Here is an 18,898-nt window from a genome sequence, read left to right as displayed (position 1 = left end):
TGTTCTGAGCAAGGAACTTAAACGTTAGCCATCTTACATGGCACATATTGCACGTTTACTTTCATCTCCAACACTTTGTTTTTGCATTATTTAAACCAAATTGTTTCATGTTTCATTATTTGAGGCTACATTTATTTTATTGATGTATTATATTAAGTTAAAATAAGTGTTCATTCAGTATTGTTGTAATTATCAATTTTACAAATACAAATGTAATAAAATAAAATAGATTTTATTATTCTCATTTTTCAATTTTTATTTTATTTTATAAAATCGGGTGATTAATCAGTATCGGCCTTTTGGTCCTCCAACAAATCTGTATTGGCGTTAATTCATAATCGGTTGACCTCTAGAATGGAGTGTGGAAGTGGTAATGTCGTGTCCACCCATGTGGCAACCCTAAATTAGCACCCATATCATAACAATAAAAATGGGGGCACTCTGGGGGTTGAGGCCCCTGGGCACATACTCTGGCCATGATAACTGGTTAGCCTAACTTACCTACCTGGCTAACGTTGGCTTGTTGATCAACTGGAAATGTCTAACAGGTTTTCAATAGCTCTTCAAGGTCAGTCAGTGAATGACATAATAGGAAAACCCACCCACGCACCTCCCTCCCGTCTAAAATGGCTTGCTCTCCTCCACCCTCTCGCTCACCTCAGCAAAAAGGCCAAACTTGCCAGTGGAGGGCAGCATCCCAGGGAGCCATTTATTGAGGAAGTCCACCAGCTTGCTGTCGTAGCCCCACATCAGCTTTCCTACAGACTTGGTGAGGAAAGGTCCCTCCTTAAAGGTCTTAAAGGTGGTGCTGATCATCAGACGCACTGCGAACGGCAAGTTCTCCATCATCACTGCTGCACCCTGGGAGACAGAGGTGGTGGTAGAGATGAGAGCAAAGACATCGAAGTCCAGTTCTTATAAATTAGTGTGTGTGTGTGTGTGTGTGTGTGTGTGTGTACTCTGCAGTGCTGTCTTACCAACACCAGCATGTTGGGGATGGTGACCACATCCGACTCATTGCCCACTGACATGCTGGGCTCAAAGAAGTAGCTCCTGTATTCAAGATATGACACTGTGTGGTTTGGATGGAATGTGATGTTCTGCTTCTGAATACGCTTCCTGAAAACACAAACACACAACCCAGGTCAACCTCAAACTGACCGTAGATGTAAATGGACAGAAACTTTACAGCTAGTATAAGGCGTTTATGATTCATTTATAGATTGTTAAATAGTACGTTACAGTTGACTGAAGCTCTGAATGAATAGCTGATAGGGATAAGAGGGAAGCATAAGGATAAGAGGGAAGCATGGGAAATTAGAGAGGAGAGTGAGCTTGCAGGGAAAGCCTGTCAATACTTCCCCACTTGCTGATTGAGAGCATAAAAACCATGACGATGCACTCCCCCACAGAGCCCATTTTCCCCCAACTGACCTAATTGTTACACAATGGTGCACATGTACAGGCTTAGAGCCACAGAATGTTGAACCCCAAAAACTGGAAACCATATGCCCCGAAGTCAACCTCCAACACACACACACACACACAGGCTAAGCACTAGCCATTAACCCAGAATGACCCCCCCCCCATACACACACTTCCCCAGACTCCTCATTGTGAGTTGCCAATTGACACACACATGTACATATATATAGTGTTCTATGTACAGGCTAAGAGCCACAGTTTGACTGTTGGACCCAGAGTGTACATTGTCTTTAGTCTAGCACTTTAGAAGTGATTACATAGGTTTCAGCTCACGACCGCTCCCTCAGATGGTTAAGGTTCCAGGGACCGAGGCTGGACCATGGACCAGGAGTTCTCGTTCCTGGAGGACTCCCACTGCCAGTCGTTACATACTGTTCTTCCAGCACACAGGATTGAATTATAACCAAGTATTTGCCCCCTTTCTGATTCTCTATTTTTGCTTACTTTTGATACCGAATGTCATCTGATCTTCAACCAAAACATTAGACAAAGTATACTTTTTGTTATTTGTAAACTTAACTTATTTAACAAACAGTTATGCAACACCCAACTCCCCTGTGTGAAAAAGTAATTGCCCAATTACATTTGTGGGTTTTAAAGAATGAACTGCTCATTTCAAGACCTGCCACATCGCAATTAGGCTTAGGTCTGGACATTCCAAAACTTAAAATCTGTTGATTTTTAACCATTTTGATGAAGACTTGATTGAGTGTTTTGGATCATTGTCTTGCTGCATGACCCAGCTGCACTTCAGCTCACAGACGGGTAGCCTGACATCCTGCTATAGAAATCTCTGATACAGAGCAGAATTCAAGGTTGCTTTTATTAAGGTAATTCGTCCAGGTCCTGAGGCAGCAAAACATCCAAACCGTCACACTACAACCACCATGCTTGACTGTTGGTATGAGGTTCTTACTGTGGAATGCAGCGTTTTGTTTTCACCAAACATAAATGGGACACATTTCATTCAAAAAGGTTTACTTAAGTTTGCCAGAAAGCACCTGGAAGATCATCAAGACTCTTGGAAGAATGTTCTACGGACAGAATGTTCTATGGACAGTCAAAAGTCTAACTTTTTGGACGACATGGGTCCCATTATGCAAACATTGCTGAAAAGCAACAAATTTGAAGTCCAGACCTAATCCCAATGAAGCTGTTGTGGCAGGACTTGAAACGAGCAGTTCATGTTTGAAAACCCACAAAATGTGGCTGAGTTCGAGCAGTTCTACATGGAAGAGTGGGCCAAAATTCCTCCACAGCAACATGAGACTCATCAACGACTACAGGAAGAGTTGTTGGATTCATTGCACCTTAAGGTGGCACAACCAGTTGAGTGGAGGGAGCAATCACTTTTTACACACAGGGCCATTGGTGTTGCATAACTTTATGAAATATGTAATTGTGTTATTTCTTAACTCTGGTTCCTTTGATCTAATATTAGGGTTTGGTTGAAGATCTGATAATTCAGTATCCAAAATGTGGCTAAAGTAAAGAAAATCAGAAAGGGGACAAATACTTTCACATCACTGTAGGTCTAAAAAGCAGCCCTTCCTCCCATCAGCACTGGTTCATTACTGTTTGGCTTATTAACTACCGAGGGGATTCCACTGAGACTGGCTCCAATTAGCTTAAAGACAAAAACAGGAGAGGACTTGAGAAGTTGTCAGAGTATAAAGAGAAGGGGAGGAAAGGTAGAGAGAAAGAAGACTTACGTTTGAAAACGTAACCATCTACAGTCTCTGTTATTGGGTGAAAGAGGCCAGATCAATAAGGAAAGGGGTTCAGAGTATATGATAGACAGGGGTGACTGAGAAGCTAAGAGACAGAAAGGCTGGTTGACATTTATTAAAGACCATGTATGCTTGATCAGGAAATGTGGGTGGAGGCTCCGTATGGAGGGTGACGCAATTGTGGCGCCGTCGGAAGGCTCGCGGGGGCCAAATCAAGCTCTATACCACATCGCTTTGCACCTCCGAAGTTTTGTAACAATGAGGAAGGCTCTGTATAGCTCCGTATTGACATGATTGGTTGACGGTAGGTGAGGGCGGTACATCCTGTACAAACAAACTCACTACCTTGACAACAGCTCTGCGAAGCACAAGAGGTATGAATGCCCTCCTCCTCATCCCTCGCTCCTAGGGTGAAAGGATAAGAATGCTATGCATTTGGCCCCACAGGGCTCCGAGTCCCACAGCTGACACTAAACTACAGCCATGAACCTTCAATTGAGTGACAGGGGAAGAAATGTTGTTGCTCTTCATTGTAATCAGAGGGCTGATATAAATACTATGCATGCCAATCTCTTGGCTATGAGTTGAGGAGACTGACAGCATCACTTTTTGAAAGAAACATGAACGTGTTGAAAATCCCAAATTGTTTGCATAGTCAACTTACACACAGCTCTGACACACTTACCCCACATGCCGCCAGGGGTATTTTCACAGTCCCCAAATCCAGAACAAATTCAAGAAAGCGTAAGGTATTATATAGAGCCATTACTGCATGGAACTCCGTTGCATCTCATATTGCTCAAATAAACATGGTTTAAGAAAAACCAATACAGCAACACATCACCATGCCTCTCCTCTATTTGACCTAGTTTGTGAGTATGTATTGACATGTAGGATACATGTGCCTTTAAAGAAAAGGGATGTAGTTCTGTCCATGAGCTGTTCTTGACTATTAATGTTCTGTATTATTCATATTCATATGTTTCATATTTTGTGTGGACCCCAGGAAGAGTAGCTGATGCTTTTGCAACAGCTAATGGGGATACTAATAAAATAACAAATTCCAGATGCATAAAATGGCTCTTCGGGAGAGGAAGCACAAGACTATCCTCCCGGCAGATAACAGCCGATTCAAAAAAAGGGGTGTGGTGCTTTCTTGGAGAAAAGCACGCACACATTTAAAAACAATATGCTCCTTATCCTTTTACTTATAAAATGTATTGCACAACTAGCCAATTTTGTTTATAACTTTAGTTATTTTGGGATTCCACCCATGTACAGCGCATTCGGAAAGTATTCAGAACCCTCGACTTTCCACATTTTGTTACAGCCTTATTCTAAAATATTTTTTCCACCTCAATCTGCACACAATAACACATGACAACGCAAAAACAGGTTGACATTTTTGCAAATGTATATAAAAACAAGAAATATCTACAAACATATTCAGATCCTTTACTCAGTACTTTGTTGAAGAACCTTTGTCAGCGATCACAGATAGAGTCTTCTTCGGTATGACACTACAAGCATGGAACACCTGTATTTGGAGAGTTTCTCCCATTCTTCTATGCATATCCTCTTAAGCTCTGCCATGTTGGATGGGGAGTGTTGCTGCACAGCTATCTTCAGTTCTCTCCAGAGACATTAGATTGAGGTCCGGGCTCTGGCTGGGCCACAAGGGCATTCAGAGACTTGTCCCGAAGCCACTTCTGCATGGTTTTGGCTGTGTGCTTAATGTTGTTGTCCTGTTAGAAGGTGAATCTTCACACCAGTCTGAGGTCCTGAGCACTCTGGAGCAGGTTTTCATGAAGGACCTCTGCTCCATTTATCTTTCCCTTGATCCTGACTAGTCTCCCAGTCCCAGCCGCTGAAAAACATCCCCACAGCATGATGCTGCCACCACCATGCTTCACCGCAGGGATGGTACCATGTTGTTTCCTCCAGACATGACGCTTTGCATTCAGGCCAAAGAGTTCAATCTTGGTTTCATCAGACCAGAGAATCTTGTTTCTCATGGTCCGAGAGTCCTTTTGGTGCCTTTTGGCAAACTCCAAGCGGGCTGTCGTGTGCCTTTTACTGAGGAGTGGCTTCCGTCTGGCCACTACCATAAAGGCCTGATTGGTGGAGTGGTGCAGAGATGATTGTCCTTCTGAAAGGTTCTCCCATCTCCATAGAGAAATTCTGGAGCGCTGTCAGAGTCACCTCCCTGACCAAGGCCCTTTTCCCTGTTGCTCAGTTTGGCAGAGCGGCCAGCTCTAGGAAGAGTCTTGGTGGTTCCAAATTTCTTCCATTTAAGAATGGAGGCCACTGTGTTCTTGGGGACCTTCAGTGCTGCAGAATTTTTTGGGGTACCCTTCCCCAGATCTGTGCCGACAATCCTTTCTCAGAGCTCTACGGACAATTCCTTCAACCTCATGGCTTGGTTTTTGTTCTGACATGCATGGTCAACTGTGGGACCTCAAAGACAGGAATGTGCCTTTACAAATCATGTCCAATCAATTTAAAATTACCCCAGGTGGACTCCAATCAAGTTGTAGAAAGACCAAGGATGATAATTGGAAATAGGATATCGCCTGAGCTCAATTTGAGTCTCATTGCAAAAGGTCAGAATTATGTCAAATTAATCTTTTTAAAGTTGGTGTTAATTTCTAAACTGTTTCCGCTACATCTGAAGACTTTGCCTCATAACGCGTGATTGAGAAGTAGAGTCTAATTTCATACAAAACGCATTTGTTTCCACATTTCCTTGCCTCAATTAGTTTTGACATTTTAGAAAAGCAGGCGAGGCGGCGGCAAGAGGCGAGTAAAACTAATCAAGACCCTCCCAGTGTCAGGAGCACCAATGTTCCCCCTCCTGAACAAAAGTGACAAGGCCATCACCCACTCCGCTCATCCCTTCCTCTATACTTGTGTCCTTCTCGCAGAGAAGTTAAATGCCGTGACCGGTAACAGGAAGAAATTGTCAAGCAGAGGGCATGTCGCCAGTAAGTAAAAACAGAAGAAGCATTTGACTGATGTCAATACTTCAGCCAAGAAAAACAACCCTCCTAGGTGCGTCCCGCCCCGTATCTTGGATATAGAGATGGATACGTTGCACAGAGCAGTCAGCAAAATGTTTTAACCATGCAGTAATCACAGAGAGCAAGGCTCGGATTCCATCGACAGGATACTGCATCCTGACAGGAATACAGTAAGTTGTTTTGTCATGGGTCACATGTATATTGCAGATGCTTTTGTTGGATCAGAAAATTACTGTGTGCAGAACGTACAGTAAAGCTGCCAGAGCTGTTCTTTATCATTTTTGATTACCTTGTGCCGGTGTTGTTTCCCCTGCCTGTTAAAGACTGTGCCAATGTCTCCAGTCATAATTAAGTAGAATTATATTTTCCTGTGATACCCCCTATAGCCTACCTACTCTAAGCCACTCCTCACTGCATTGAACAGTATTTTGCGTGAACAGTAATTGAGTTATATTGTTAGCCTAAATATCCCATCACATTAGCAGGCCTTTCTAATCGACCTGGCCCGGGTATCCTGGAAGGATATTGATCTCATCCCGTCAGTGGAGGATCTTAAATAAGTATGCCCCATTCAAAAAGAACCAAGGAGAGATATAGCCCTTGGTTCTCTCCAGACCTGACTGCCCTTGACCAGCACAAACACATCCGGTGGCGTTCTTAGCATTGAATAGGCCCCGTGATATGCAACTTTTCAGGGAAGTTAGGAACCAATATACACAGGCAGTTAGGAAAGCTAAGGCTATTTTTTTTCAAGCAGAAATTTGCATCCTGTAGCACAAACTCAAAAAAGTTCTGGGACACTAAACTCGATGGAGAATAAAAGCGCCTCCTCCCAGCTGCCCACTGCTCTGAGGCTAGGAAACACTGTCACAACCAATAAATCCACTATAATTGAGAATTTCAATAAGCACTTCTCTACAGCTGGACATGCTTTCCACCTGGCTACCCTTACCCCAGTCAACAGCCCTGCACTCCCCAGAGCAACTCGCCCAAGCCTCCCCATTTCTCCTTCACCCAAATCCAGATAGCTGATGTTCTGAAAGAGCTGCAAAATCTGGACCCCACATATCAGCCGGGGTAGACAATCTGGACCCTTTCTTTATAAAATTATCTGCCGAAATTGTTGCAACCCCTATCAGTAGCCTGTTCAATCTCTTTCGTATCGTCTGAGATCGCCAAAGTCTGGAAAGCTGCCGTGGTCATGCCCCTCTTCAAAAGGGGGACACTCTAGACACAAACTGTTACAGACCTATATCTATCCTACCCTGCCTTTCTAAGATCTTTGAAAGCCAAATTAACAGATTACCGACCATTTCGAATCCAATCGTACCTTCTCCGCTATGCAATCTGGTTTCAGAGCTGGTCATGGGTGCACCTCAGCCACACTCAAGGTTCTAAACGATATCATAACCGCCATCGATAAGAGACATTACTGTGCAGCCGTAGTCATCGTCAAGGCTTTCGACTGTCACTCACCACATTCTTATTGGCAGACTCAACAGCCTTGGTTTCTCAAATGATTGCCTCGCCTGTTTCACCAACTACTTCTCTGATAGAGTTCAGTGTGTCAAATCGTATGGCCTGTTGTGCAGACCTCTGGCAGTCTAAGGGGGTGCCACAGGGTTCAATTCTCGGGCCGACTCTTCTCTGTATACATCAATGATGTTGCTCTTGCTGCTGGTGATTCTCTGATCCACCTCTAAGCACACAACACCATTCTGTATACTTCTGGCCCTTCTTTGGATACTTAACTAACCTCCAGACGAGCTTCAATGCTACATAAATTTCTTCCCGTGGCCTCCAACTGCTCTTAAATGCAAGTAAAACTAAATGCATGCTCTTCAACCGATCACTGCCCGCACCTGCCCGCCCATCCAGCATCATGACTCTGGGCAGTTCTGACTTAGAATATGTGGACAAATACAAATACCTAGGTTTCTGGCTAGACTGTAAACCTCCTTCCAGACTCACATTAAACATCTCCAATCCAAAAGTAAATCTAGAATCAGCTTCCTATTTCGCAACAAAGCATCTTTCATTCATGCTGCGAAACATGCCCTCGTAAAACTGACCATCCTACCGATCCTCGACTTCGGTGATGTCATTTATAAAATAGCCTCACTCATATCACCCTCACTAGCTTTAAGCACCAGCTGTCAGAGGAGCTCACAGATCTCTGCACATAGCCCATCTGTCAACAGCCCATCCAACTACCTCATCTCCATTCTGTATTTATTTATGCATCTTGCACCTTTGCACCCCAGTATCTCTACTTGAACATTCATCTTCTGCACATCTACCATACAAGTGTTTAATTGCTATATTGTAATTACTTCGCCACCATGACCTATTTATTGCCTTACCTCCCTTATCTTACCTCATTTGCACTCACTGTATATAGTTATTATTTTTTCTACTGTATGTTTGTTTATTCCATGTTTAACTCTGTTGTTGTATGTGTCGAACTGCTTTGCTTTATCTTGGCCAGGTCGCAGTTGTAAATAAGAACTTGTTCTCAACTTGCCTACCTGGTTAAATAAAGGTGGGACAAAAAAAAAAAAAATTAGGGATAGTAGGCCATCTTTCAGAAGTCTGCAAATGCAAGGATGCATGGAATGCTTTCTTATAAAGGTGGTGAGAATTAACTTCCCCTAACTTGAAACCCACACACAGCCTGTTAGAATAACTGTCAACATTTACTTTTCCTCAGCCAACAGGAGTAGTAATAAAAAGAAAAATCAATAGCCTACGTCGATCTACTATCCCCCATAGCACAAAAGATCACCTATTTTATTGGTCAGCTTGTTGTTCTGTGCGAGAAAGAAATAGCCTATCCAAACACTCTGGGACAATTGTGAAATGATTGCTCCAAAATTCATATAACCAGTAGGCTTAGGCTACATTCCCCCCAAAAGTTTTTAAAAGTTTCTTCACATTCTAATCCACCATGGGAAACAGGTAGGCCTAAGGGTAAGAGATTAGAGGTCAGGGGTGAAGGGCCCTCTGTTCTGCCATAGGTCAGGGGTCACGGGTTAGAGCCCTCCGTTCCACCATAGGTCAGTGTTAAGGGTTATAGAGAGCTGGGGTAAGATGTCAGGTGTGAAGGCCTACCTGTATACATAGGGTCCTCTCTGCTCCACCATGGGTTTCTCTCCAGCCAGGACTTCAGTAGGGTTCAGGACATTGAAGAAATAGACAGTCATGAAGAAGGGGACAGGGACATCCTTCCACATGGTGTAGGACATCTCATTCTTAGGGTCTATCACTAAGTTCTGAGGAGAAGACAATGATTTAATTACCATACAAAACACATGTACACATGAATATACATAGCGTTGCCAGGAGAATGCTACCTGCCTCATGCATAGGCATGGTTCAGGCTAGGCCCCTTAGGTCCAGTGAAGGGAAAACCTAACGCTACAGCATACAATGACATTCTAGACAATTCTGTTCAGTTTGGGGATGGCCTTTTCCTGTTTCAGCATGAAAATGCCCCATTGCACAAAGTCATACAGAAATGGTTTGTCGAGATGGGTGTGGAAGAACTTGACTGGCCTGCAGAGCCCTGACCTCAACCGTATTGGAACGCCAACTGAGAGCTAAACCTAATCCCCAAACATCAGTGGCTGACATCACTAATGCGCGTAGCTGAATGGAAGCAAGTCCCCACAGCAATGCTCCAACATTTAGTTGAAAGTCTTCCCAGAAGAGTGGAGGCTGTTATAGCAGCAAAGGGAGGCACCAACCCCATATAGTGCCCATGATTTTGGAATGAGATGTTTGGCTAGTTCCTTCGTGATTATATACCTTCTTACAATATTGTGCATACTATTTAGCTTTACGTTTCTGCTTGTTAAAACTAAGAGAAGATATAACCTGTTTGATACGAACGTGCACATATTTCATTTTAATCATTAAAATATAAAATCAAGGAATGCTAAATTTTGTTCCAGCTCAATAATACAACGTGAATACATTTTTTAAAATCTCCCTCAAAACCAAATGAATAATTAAACTCAACTTGTAGTAAAATTGTTAATTGATATCGTTGTAAATTGCTGAAATGGCTACTGTTTTTAATTGCATTGAGTTTGTGATGTATCAGTCAGTCTTGCTCGACTTTTTTTGTTTTGTTACATGTTTGTAATGTCTCCGGCTGGATCAACCTAATTTTAATAACTAATTAATTCAATCACCAATATGTACGTCAGGTTCATTATAGGCACTTCGCTATGTTAGTCGTGACTGACCAGGATAAATATGAATGGCGTTGCGTTAGAGGTTTTTAAATTATGAAAAACCTATAGGTAAAAACAATATTTTAATTGAATCTCCACTTACCTTGACTATTTGGTTGTCGATAATGATTGGTCCAACGAAAACTATAACTGTTCCAAAAACTACTGTCAGAGTGCCAACGACTAAAAGTCCGAACGCTAGCTTAGATTTATTCATAGCTATAGACACAGTTTAACTGGGCACCAATAAAAATGTACTAAATCAAGCTATAGCTAGATAAAAACAATGCATGTAGGCTGTCGGCTATAGCCAAGTCGTTCAGTGGCTTTTGTTTGGAACGCTGTCTGGTTTATTGCAGCTCGAGACAAGATTCAAGAATATGGAGTGTCAACCAATATACACCTACACCTTAACTGAATGGCAAGTGTTGAAGGTTCTTGCCACTCGCCAGAATATGATTTGAAATGTAGATAATGCCGGTCTTGAAGTTAAGTGAGGGCTCTCAGAGTGGAACTGCTGTGTTTATATCGTTCAAGCCACGCCTCCCGACACGCTGGGGATGGTGTGTGTGTGTTTGTTTGTGTGTGTGTTTAATTACCGTAGCAGAGAAACGCATTTCATTTATAAATCACAACATTTAACGCAAAATCACATTTTAAGACCTAATTGTATAAGAACTAAGCAAATTTAGCAAATGAGGCCCCAGGTCAGAAAATGAAGATAAAACCCAACATATTAATCTGTCACATTTTCTGTTGCAGTTGTGAATTATGAGACAGACAGACAAAGACAGGCAGAGGACAGACAGACGAACAAGGACAACACCACGTGTAAATTGTTGTGAAATGCTCTGGACCAAAAGATACCAGTGGAAGGGTGTTAATCTGTGAAGGTTATTTTATTGGGGCAGCAGGTAGCCTAGTTGTTAGGGTGTTGGGCCAGTGGTTACTGGATTGAATCCCTGACCTGACAAAGTAAAAATCTATCGTTCTTCCCCTGAGCAAGGCATTTAACCCACTGTTCCCCTATGCCGTGGATGTCGATTAAGGCAAAATGCAGAACACACATTTCAGTTGTACAACTGACTACTTTCCCTAAATTGATTCAAATGGACCCTCAAGGCAATTTATTTGACCTACACACCACATTTTAAATGATAAAAAGGGATTATTTAGAAGTTTAGGCCTCTCTCTGTGTCCCCGCTGGGAGAGCTAGTGAGGGTTGAAGGGGCAGGGGTGGAATTGTGAGAAATACATATGCACAAAAGCTTATTTCTCAAATTGTCTGCATACTGTACATTTGTTTACATCCCTGTTAGTGAGCATTTCTCCTTTGCTAAGATAATCCATCCAACTGACAAGAAGCTGCATAAACATGATCATTACACAGGTGCACCTTGTGCTGGGGACAATAAAAGGCACCTCTAAAATGTGCAGTTTTGTCACACAACACAATGCCACAGATGTCTGAAGTTTTGAAGGGAGCGTGCAATTGGTATGCTGACTGCAGTAATGTCCAGCTGTTGCCAGATAATTTAATGTTAATTTCTCTACCATAAACTGCCTCCAATCTAATTTTAGAGAATTTAGCATAGTATGGGTTATGGTATGGTCAGGCATGAGCTATGGCCAATGAACACAATTGCATTCTAGCAATGGCAATTTGAATGCACAGAGATACCGTGGCAAGATCCTGAGGCCCATTGTCGTGACATTCATCCACCGCCATCACCTTGTGTTTCAGCATGATAATGCACGGCCCCATGTCGCAAGGATCTGTACATAATTCCTGGAAGCTGATAATGTCCCATTTCTTCCATGGCCTGCACACTCACCAGACATGACACCCATTGTGCATGTTTGGGAGGCCCTGGATCAACATGTAAGACAGTCATTTCCAGTTCCTGCCAATATCCACACAACCACAACCATTGAAGAGGAGTCGGACAATGTGAGGCAAATGGTGGGCATACCAGATACTGACTGGTTTTCTGATCCACGCTCCTACCTTTTTTTAAAGGTCTGTATTCCCAGTCAGGTGATACATTACAGAGACTGCATCTACACAGGCGTCACAATTCTGATATTTTGCCCAAATATTGTAGAAAGAGCTGATCTGATTGTTCAAAAAAACAATAAATGGAAAAAGCTCAGAATTGGGCTGCCTGTATAAACACAGCCAGAATGTGATTGAGTGTGTGCAACAGCATGTAGGCTCTAAGCTTGAAACCCAGCTTTATACCCACCTCCAGGTAATATGATTCACAGCAACATCTGACATTTCAACAGTTTTAACCAACCTAAACTCATATTCTCCATCTGTAGAGCATGACAAAAGAAAGTTCATACTGGTCTATAAACCTTTTTTTTAGTTCATTTATTCTCACCCAAGGTGGAAGGTAGGCCTAGTGGTCTATACTAGAAATGACCAATAAAAAAGGTAAACCCTTCAAATCACAAAGGCACTCAAACACCTTCAACAGATGCTAAACAGGAGGGCGTGTCCTTTCCCAATATCAACACGGTTTGAAAAGAACTCACCTGTTAGTGGGTGAGCATAATATCATCTGAATGCCATTGTTTTAAAAATACCTGCATGGGTGAGATTTTTTATATAATAATTTCCATAATTTGGGTTTCTAAAGCTCCTGGCTTGAACTGACTGGTTTTTAAAGATCTTGACCGGAACTGATTTTGGGCCTCTTAATTAATCTGATGACAGAGAGAGTGGACCAGGCTTGACCACGTGTGGACTTCCTAAACATCCTGCATGTCATCCTGCATGTCACCAGGCGTCAGTGTCTACATCCCTCCTGACACAAGACAGATCACTTGCACCATCCCTCTGTCTCAGAGGGTGGGTTGTCTTTTGTCATACACATCATCAGTCATTTGGATGTTTTGAAATATTTCTGTGTTATATCTGCTCAATTTAATTAAACCCTCATTGCAGTAGACTCCAATTTATGCAGAATTGTTTTTCTCCAATAGGGTCAAATAAGATGTTCAAATGGTTTTGGGATTTGTGGAACTGTTAAAAACTCCTTCTACCTCTACCAAACTTTCCTCACAGGTAAAGATGCTTTCGGTTTCCTCTGAATGTTCGAGATTTCCGTCATTTAAAAAGGTTACAGCCTCCTAACCTGGGAGGAGGCCATTACCACTTCCTAATGAATCTAACAAGGAACTTGTTTGACCTTCCCATAATTAACACCTTTTAAATATAATTGAAAAAATTCTGTCAACATATTAACACCTTAAGATAATAAAAAGGAAATTGTCCTTCCTAATGTCCACATCCTTCAAAACTAGTTGACCTGTTAGCAGGTGTTAATAGTATAAACACCTGACAAGCATTGTTTTGTTAATAGATACAAACACCACAGTGTAACAGATTTATGGCAGAGGTAGATAAGATAACTAACATCAAGCTTGACTAGAGTAGAGAGGCATTCTCTTCCTCCTTTATCTCATCCCCCGGGCTTCTTCATACACCACTTCCATAAGTCTCCCCCTGCCATATCCAGTCTACGTCCCAAATGGCACCCTATTCCCTACTTAGTGCACTACTTCTGAGCCCTGTGTCAAAAGTAGTGCACTAAATAGAGAATAGAGTGCCATTTGGGATGTATATATGGTCATCCACATTGGAGATATTGTGGGAAGAGACTACCGTTTTCTCTAACTCAGCTATATGGACTGCTTCTGCATGTTGCAGGTATGACTAACTGGCCATTCACTCCAGGGCATCCATGCAACTTAAGACTGTATTAACTTCAAGTGAAATTTCTAACATTTTCAAGTTCATATTCATCTTCAGCATCAACATAGTGTACGTGAAAATGTAACTATTTTCATCCATCTTCGGTGAACAGTTTAGAAATTAGAGCATCTTCGGTGAACAGTTTAGAAATTAGAGCATCTTCGGTGAACAGTTTAGAAATTAGAGCACTTTTTTGTACATAGTTCCCCCATTTTAGGGGAGCAAAAGTATTGAGACAAATTCACATAAATGGTTATTAAAGTAGTAAAAGAGTTAAGTATTTGGTCCCATATTCCTAGCATGCAATGACTACATCAAGCTTATGACTGTTTGTTTTGGTTGTGGGGGTATGATATGTGTGTCTAACTTTCTCACTCATCATTATTCACTATTCAATCAGTATTATCCATAATCATGGTACATCCACATTAAAGTAAAGTATTCAGAAACAGTTAATATTGTTTACAATTAAAGTGACTCCAAAATGACACTACATTATTTACCATGAATTTCTATTGGGCACAAAATCATCTGAAACACAACCAAAACAAACACCAAATACATCCAACAAATTTGGGGGGGGACCCCACAGTTTGGGAACCACTGTCCTAGGGTATTGAGGAATGGTTTTGTTTTTGCAATGGCCAGAGACTCTGAAGGGACATGTGAACCCCTGTGTACCCTTGGTGGGAAGATGGTTGATCAGGTGGTTCCCACACTCAGTACATTCCTGTCTTGACTCCTGTTTCATGTCGTACTTTTTCGGCATATAAAACACGCGCCTGTAGAGACCCACACATTTGAATGTCAGTTTTAGAAGTCCAACAAACCCAAGCCAAACAGGGAAATGTATAGGCTTATCAAGGCTGTGATGAATATGGTTCTCATGTGATCACATTAAACCTCTGACAAATTGACACTGTAGTTACCTCATCAGACATTTATTCAGTCAGCCTGATGTTGCTAACAGCAACATACTAGGCCATTGTAGGCCTACTCTCCTTAGCTAACCATCACTAATGAATCAAACCACACATCACTGTTGATATTCACAGCCTCACCCCATCTTTATCCATGGACATGGGACATCTAGAGTGATGAAGAGAGTTCCTCTTCATTAAATGGCACAAGGCTTAGTAGCCCACCACAAACCCTCATCTGACTGGCCTGTGAAATCTGTGATCCGGCCTGCCCCTGTCCTGCTTTTAAGCATCAAAAACAGGCTTATTCTGTCTAGCGGGGTGATTAAGAGCTGGCATGGCTCTCTCTGTCACATGCCTTCCTTCCTGACCAAACGCTGAGAAGCATAATACCGGTTTTGACACACACACACACACACACACACACACACACACACACACACACACACACACACACACACACACACACACACACACACACACACACACACACACACACACACACACACGATCAGACGTGGTTCTCCAGAGTACTTCCTTTTTTACATCCTTTTTGTTGTTGTTGTGGAAGCTTGACTTTGAGGGCATTGTTCCATACTTTATGGATCACACACAGTTGATGTGTTGCAAAAGATTTGTCAAATAATTGCAGGTGGTGTGTGGGGAAACGCATAAGGGCAGTAGGAATGTTAGTGTGGAATTTAATCAAACACATGCCACCAGAGTAGGACTGGCAAAATATCAACTGTCAACTCCTTCCATGGGACATGCTGCTGTGCAAATCAAATGCAGTTGTGAAATATTTGATTTATTCTTTGATGGTGTTTATTATACACAGCTCAAAAAAATAAAGGGAACACTTAAACAACACAATGTAACTCCAAGTCAATCACACTTTTGTGAAATCAAACTGTCCACTTAGGAAGCAACACTGATTGACAATACATTTCACATGCTGTTGTGCAAATGGAATAGAAAACAGGTGGAAATTATAGGCAATTAGCAAGACACCCCCAATAAAGGAGTGGTTCTGCAGGTGGTGACCACAGTTCTCAGTTCCTATGCTTCCTGGCTGATGTTTTGGTCACTTTTGAATGCTGGCGGTGCTTTCACTCTAGTGGTAGCATGAGACAGAGTCTACAACCCACACAAGTGGCTCAGGTAGTGCAGCTCATCCAGGATGGCACATCAATGCGAGCTGTGGCAAGAAGGTTTGCTGTGGCGTAGTGTCCAGAGCATGGAGGCGCTACCAGGAGACAGGCCAGTACATCAGGAGACGTGGAGGAAGCCGTAGAAGGGCAACAATGCAGCAGCAGGACCGCTACCTCCGCCTTTGTGCAAGGAGGAGCAGGAGGAGCACTGCCAGAGCCCTGCAAAATGACCTCCTGTGCTCTTCACAGATGAAAGCAGGTTCACACTGAGCACATGTGACAGATGTGACAGAGTCTGGAGACGCCGTGGAGAACGTTCTGCTGCCTGCAACATCCTCCAGAATGACCGGTTTGGCAGTGGGTCAGTCATGGTGTGGGGTGGCATTTCTTTGGGGGGGCCGCACAGCCCTCCATGTGCTCGCCAGAGGTAGCCTGACTGCCATTAGGTACCGAGATGAGATCCTCAGACCCCTTGTGAGACCATATGCTGGTGCGGTTGGCCCTGGGTTCCTCCTAATGCAAGACAATGCTAGACCTCATGTGGCTGGAGTGTGTCAGCAGTTCCTGCAAGAGGAAGGCATTGATGCTATGGACTGGCCCGCCCGTTCCCCAGACCTGAATCCAATTGAGCACATCTGGGACATCATGTCTCGCTCCATCCACCAACGCCACGTTGCACCACAGACTGTCCAGGAGTTGGCGGATGCTTTAGACCAGGTCTGAGAGGAGATCCCTCAGGAGACCATCCACCACCTCATCAGGAGCATGCCCAGGCGTTGTAGGGAGGTCATACAGGCACGTGGAAGCCACACACACTGCTGAGCCTCATTTTGACTTGTTTTAAGGACATTACATCAAAGTTGGATCAGCCTGTAGTGTGGTTTTCCCCTTTAATTTTGAGTGTGACTCCAAATCCAGACCTCCATGGGTTGATACATTTGATTTTGATCCATTGATAATGTGTGTGATTTTGTTGTCAGCACATTCAACTATGTAAAGAAAAAACTATTTAATAAGAATATTTCATTCATTCAGACCTAGGATGTGTTATTTCAGTGTTCTCTTTATTTTTTTGAGCAGTGTATGACTACTACAGATTTTTGGGGAACTTTAACATCCTGGTCTTTCAACTATTTTAAACTGAGTATTCTACCCCGCGCATACTACAGTAAGCAACCACTCATACTCGCTATGACTGCTAAGTTGTATGGAGGGTAAAAGATTCTGAACACAGCCTCTGGCTCTTTATTTTTCATCCCTCTGCTCCCTACTTCATCTTCTTTCATTTCCTTAAAGACATGCTCTGGAAATTTGGCGACTACTAAGTATTTTAGAAACCTCCCGCTTTGGGCTGGATGTGCCAATGTATAGTTCATATATGCATAATTTATGAACAGAATTACTGTCCCACCTCAATTTGCCACTAAATCCCAAATTTGAAAGAGTTTATCTGGAAGCTGTGCTACACCATTTTCCCCCACGTGTGCCAGCGCCCTAGCAATTAGAGTTCCAGCTAATGACCTTCAGCCCGTCACCATTTGAATGACAGCTAAGATGCACAAACAGCAAAGTGAGAGCAATGACGTGGTGCACATATCTGCATATATGTGACATACTATGCACTTTTCTGGGACCACATTTGACTTTCAGATCTAAGGCTAAAAAGTATGCAGAAGTACAAGATAATCTAAACTGTTCCCCTCCAATGCGTCTCCATGCGTTCACTTCCTTCACGTGGCCCTGATTTCCTGTTCTAAAAACACAGCCTGAGAGCAGCCACGACCTTATTATGTAAGTGTATGGTCACGACTCACAAGACAGGGGCAGCCCCAAAACAAAAACGGGCCAGATCAAGCGAAATATAAAATGTAGCCCCCCCCCCAAAGAAATGTTAATTGAAAAAAGGTGAAACGAAGTGCAGCTTGTTTGCAGTCTTTCCAGCTTCTGCTTGAAGTTAATGTGTTAGCTGTGTTGATGGCTAGCTCTTCTGAACACCTGTGTTCTACCGAGAGAGCACATTTTGTATGCGAGGCGAAATCGTGCCTCATTAGCTCATTGTTATGGAGGTGTCCAAATAAATGTCACAAGAAAACAGATTAAACAAATGCATCTAACGTTACTGTTGTTATTCTGTCTGCACTGTTTGACGCGACTGCAAGTTAGCCGTACTTGGCCAGCTAGCAAGCAAGGGAAAATAACGTTCAGCGAGTATGGCAATGTAACATTTAGAACGAACTACTGGGTCACGTCCATAGATACAGAACAAAAAGACGAAACAGTCACGTCTCCGGAAACCGAACCTGCTGGCTTGGGTAGCAAACCCTAGATTTGTGTCGGGACTACATCTTGTGGAAGGATGAAATATTATGAATAAACTATGTCAGTCATTATTTGAATATATTGGTAACCCGTTGTATAAAAGTGAAAATGCACTCTTAGCCGGTGTTATTAGCTAACAACACCCGTGCAAACATATGCTCCAAACACCGGCTTCTCGGGCATATCATTTATGTAGCCTGCGCTCGAGCTCCCCCTAGCTGCATTGCTGTGTGAAAAGTGAGTCGTCTGTAAGGCCAGAATTCTAACTTATC

General features: G+C 42.7%; 1 protein-coding gene across 3 annotated transcripts in view; it reads right to left on the bottom strand.

Moving 5' to 3' along the window:
• Nucleotides 1–10,986, bottom strand: part of LOC118387409 (scavenger receptor class B member 1-like) — a 35,312-nt gene extending 24,326 nt beyond the window's left edge. For 2 of the 3 annotated variants that reach the window (XM_035775744.2, XM_035775743.2), the window contains exons 1-4: nucleotides 10,577–10,986; nucleotides 9,347–9,507; nucleotides 978–1,119; nucleotides 658–861 (exon numbers count right to left, since the gene is read on the bottom strand). In XM_035775744.2, the coding sequence (XP_035631637.1) occupies nucleotides 658–861; nucleotides 978–1,119; nucleotides 9,347–9,507; nucleotides 10,577–10,690 (621 nt within the window). In that variant the 5' untranslated portion in view covers nucleotides 10,691–10,986. The remainder of the gene's footprint in view (nucleotides 1–657; nucleotides 862–977; nucleotides 1,120–9,346; nucleotides 9,508–10,576) is intronic. The other variant, XM_035775742.2, reaches the window with a different exon arrangement.
• Nucleotides 10,987–18,898: the final 7,912 nt, after the last annotated feature.

Source organism: Oncorhynchus keta, chromosome 9, assembly GCF_023373465.1.
Source record: "Oncorhynchus keta strain PuntledgeMale-10-30-2019 chromosome 9, Oket_V2, whole genome shotgun sequence".
Classification (NCBI taxonomy): domain Eukaryota; kingdom Metazoa; phylum Chordata; class Actinopteri; order Salmoniformes; family Salmonidae; genus Oncorhynchus; species Oncorhynchus keta.
This window is presented reverse-complemented; position numbering and strand designations above follow the sequence as displayed.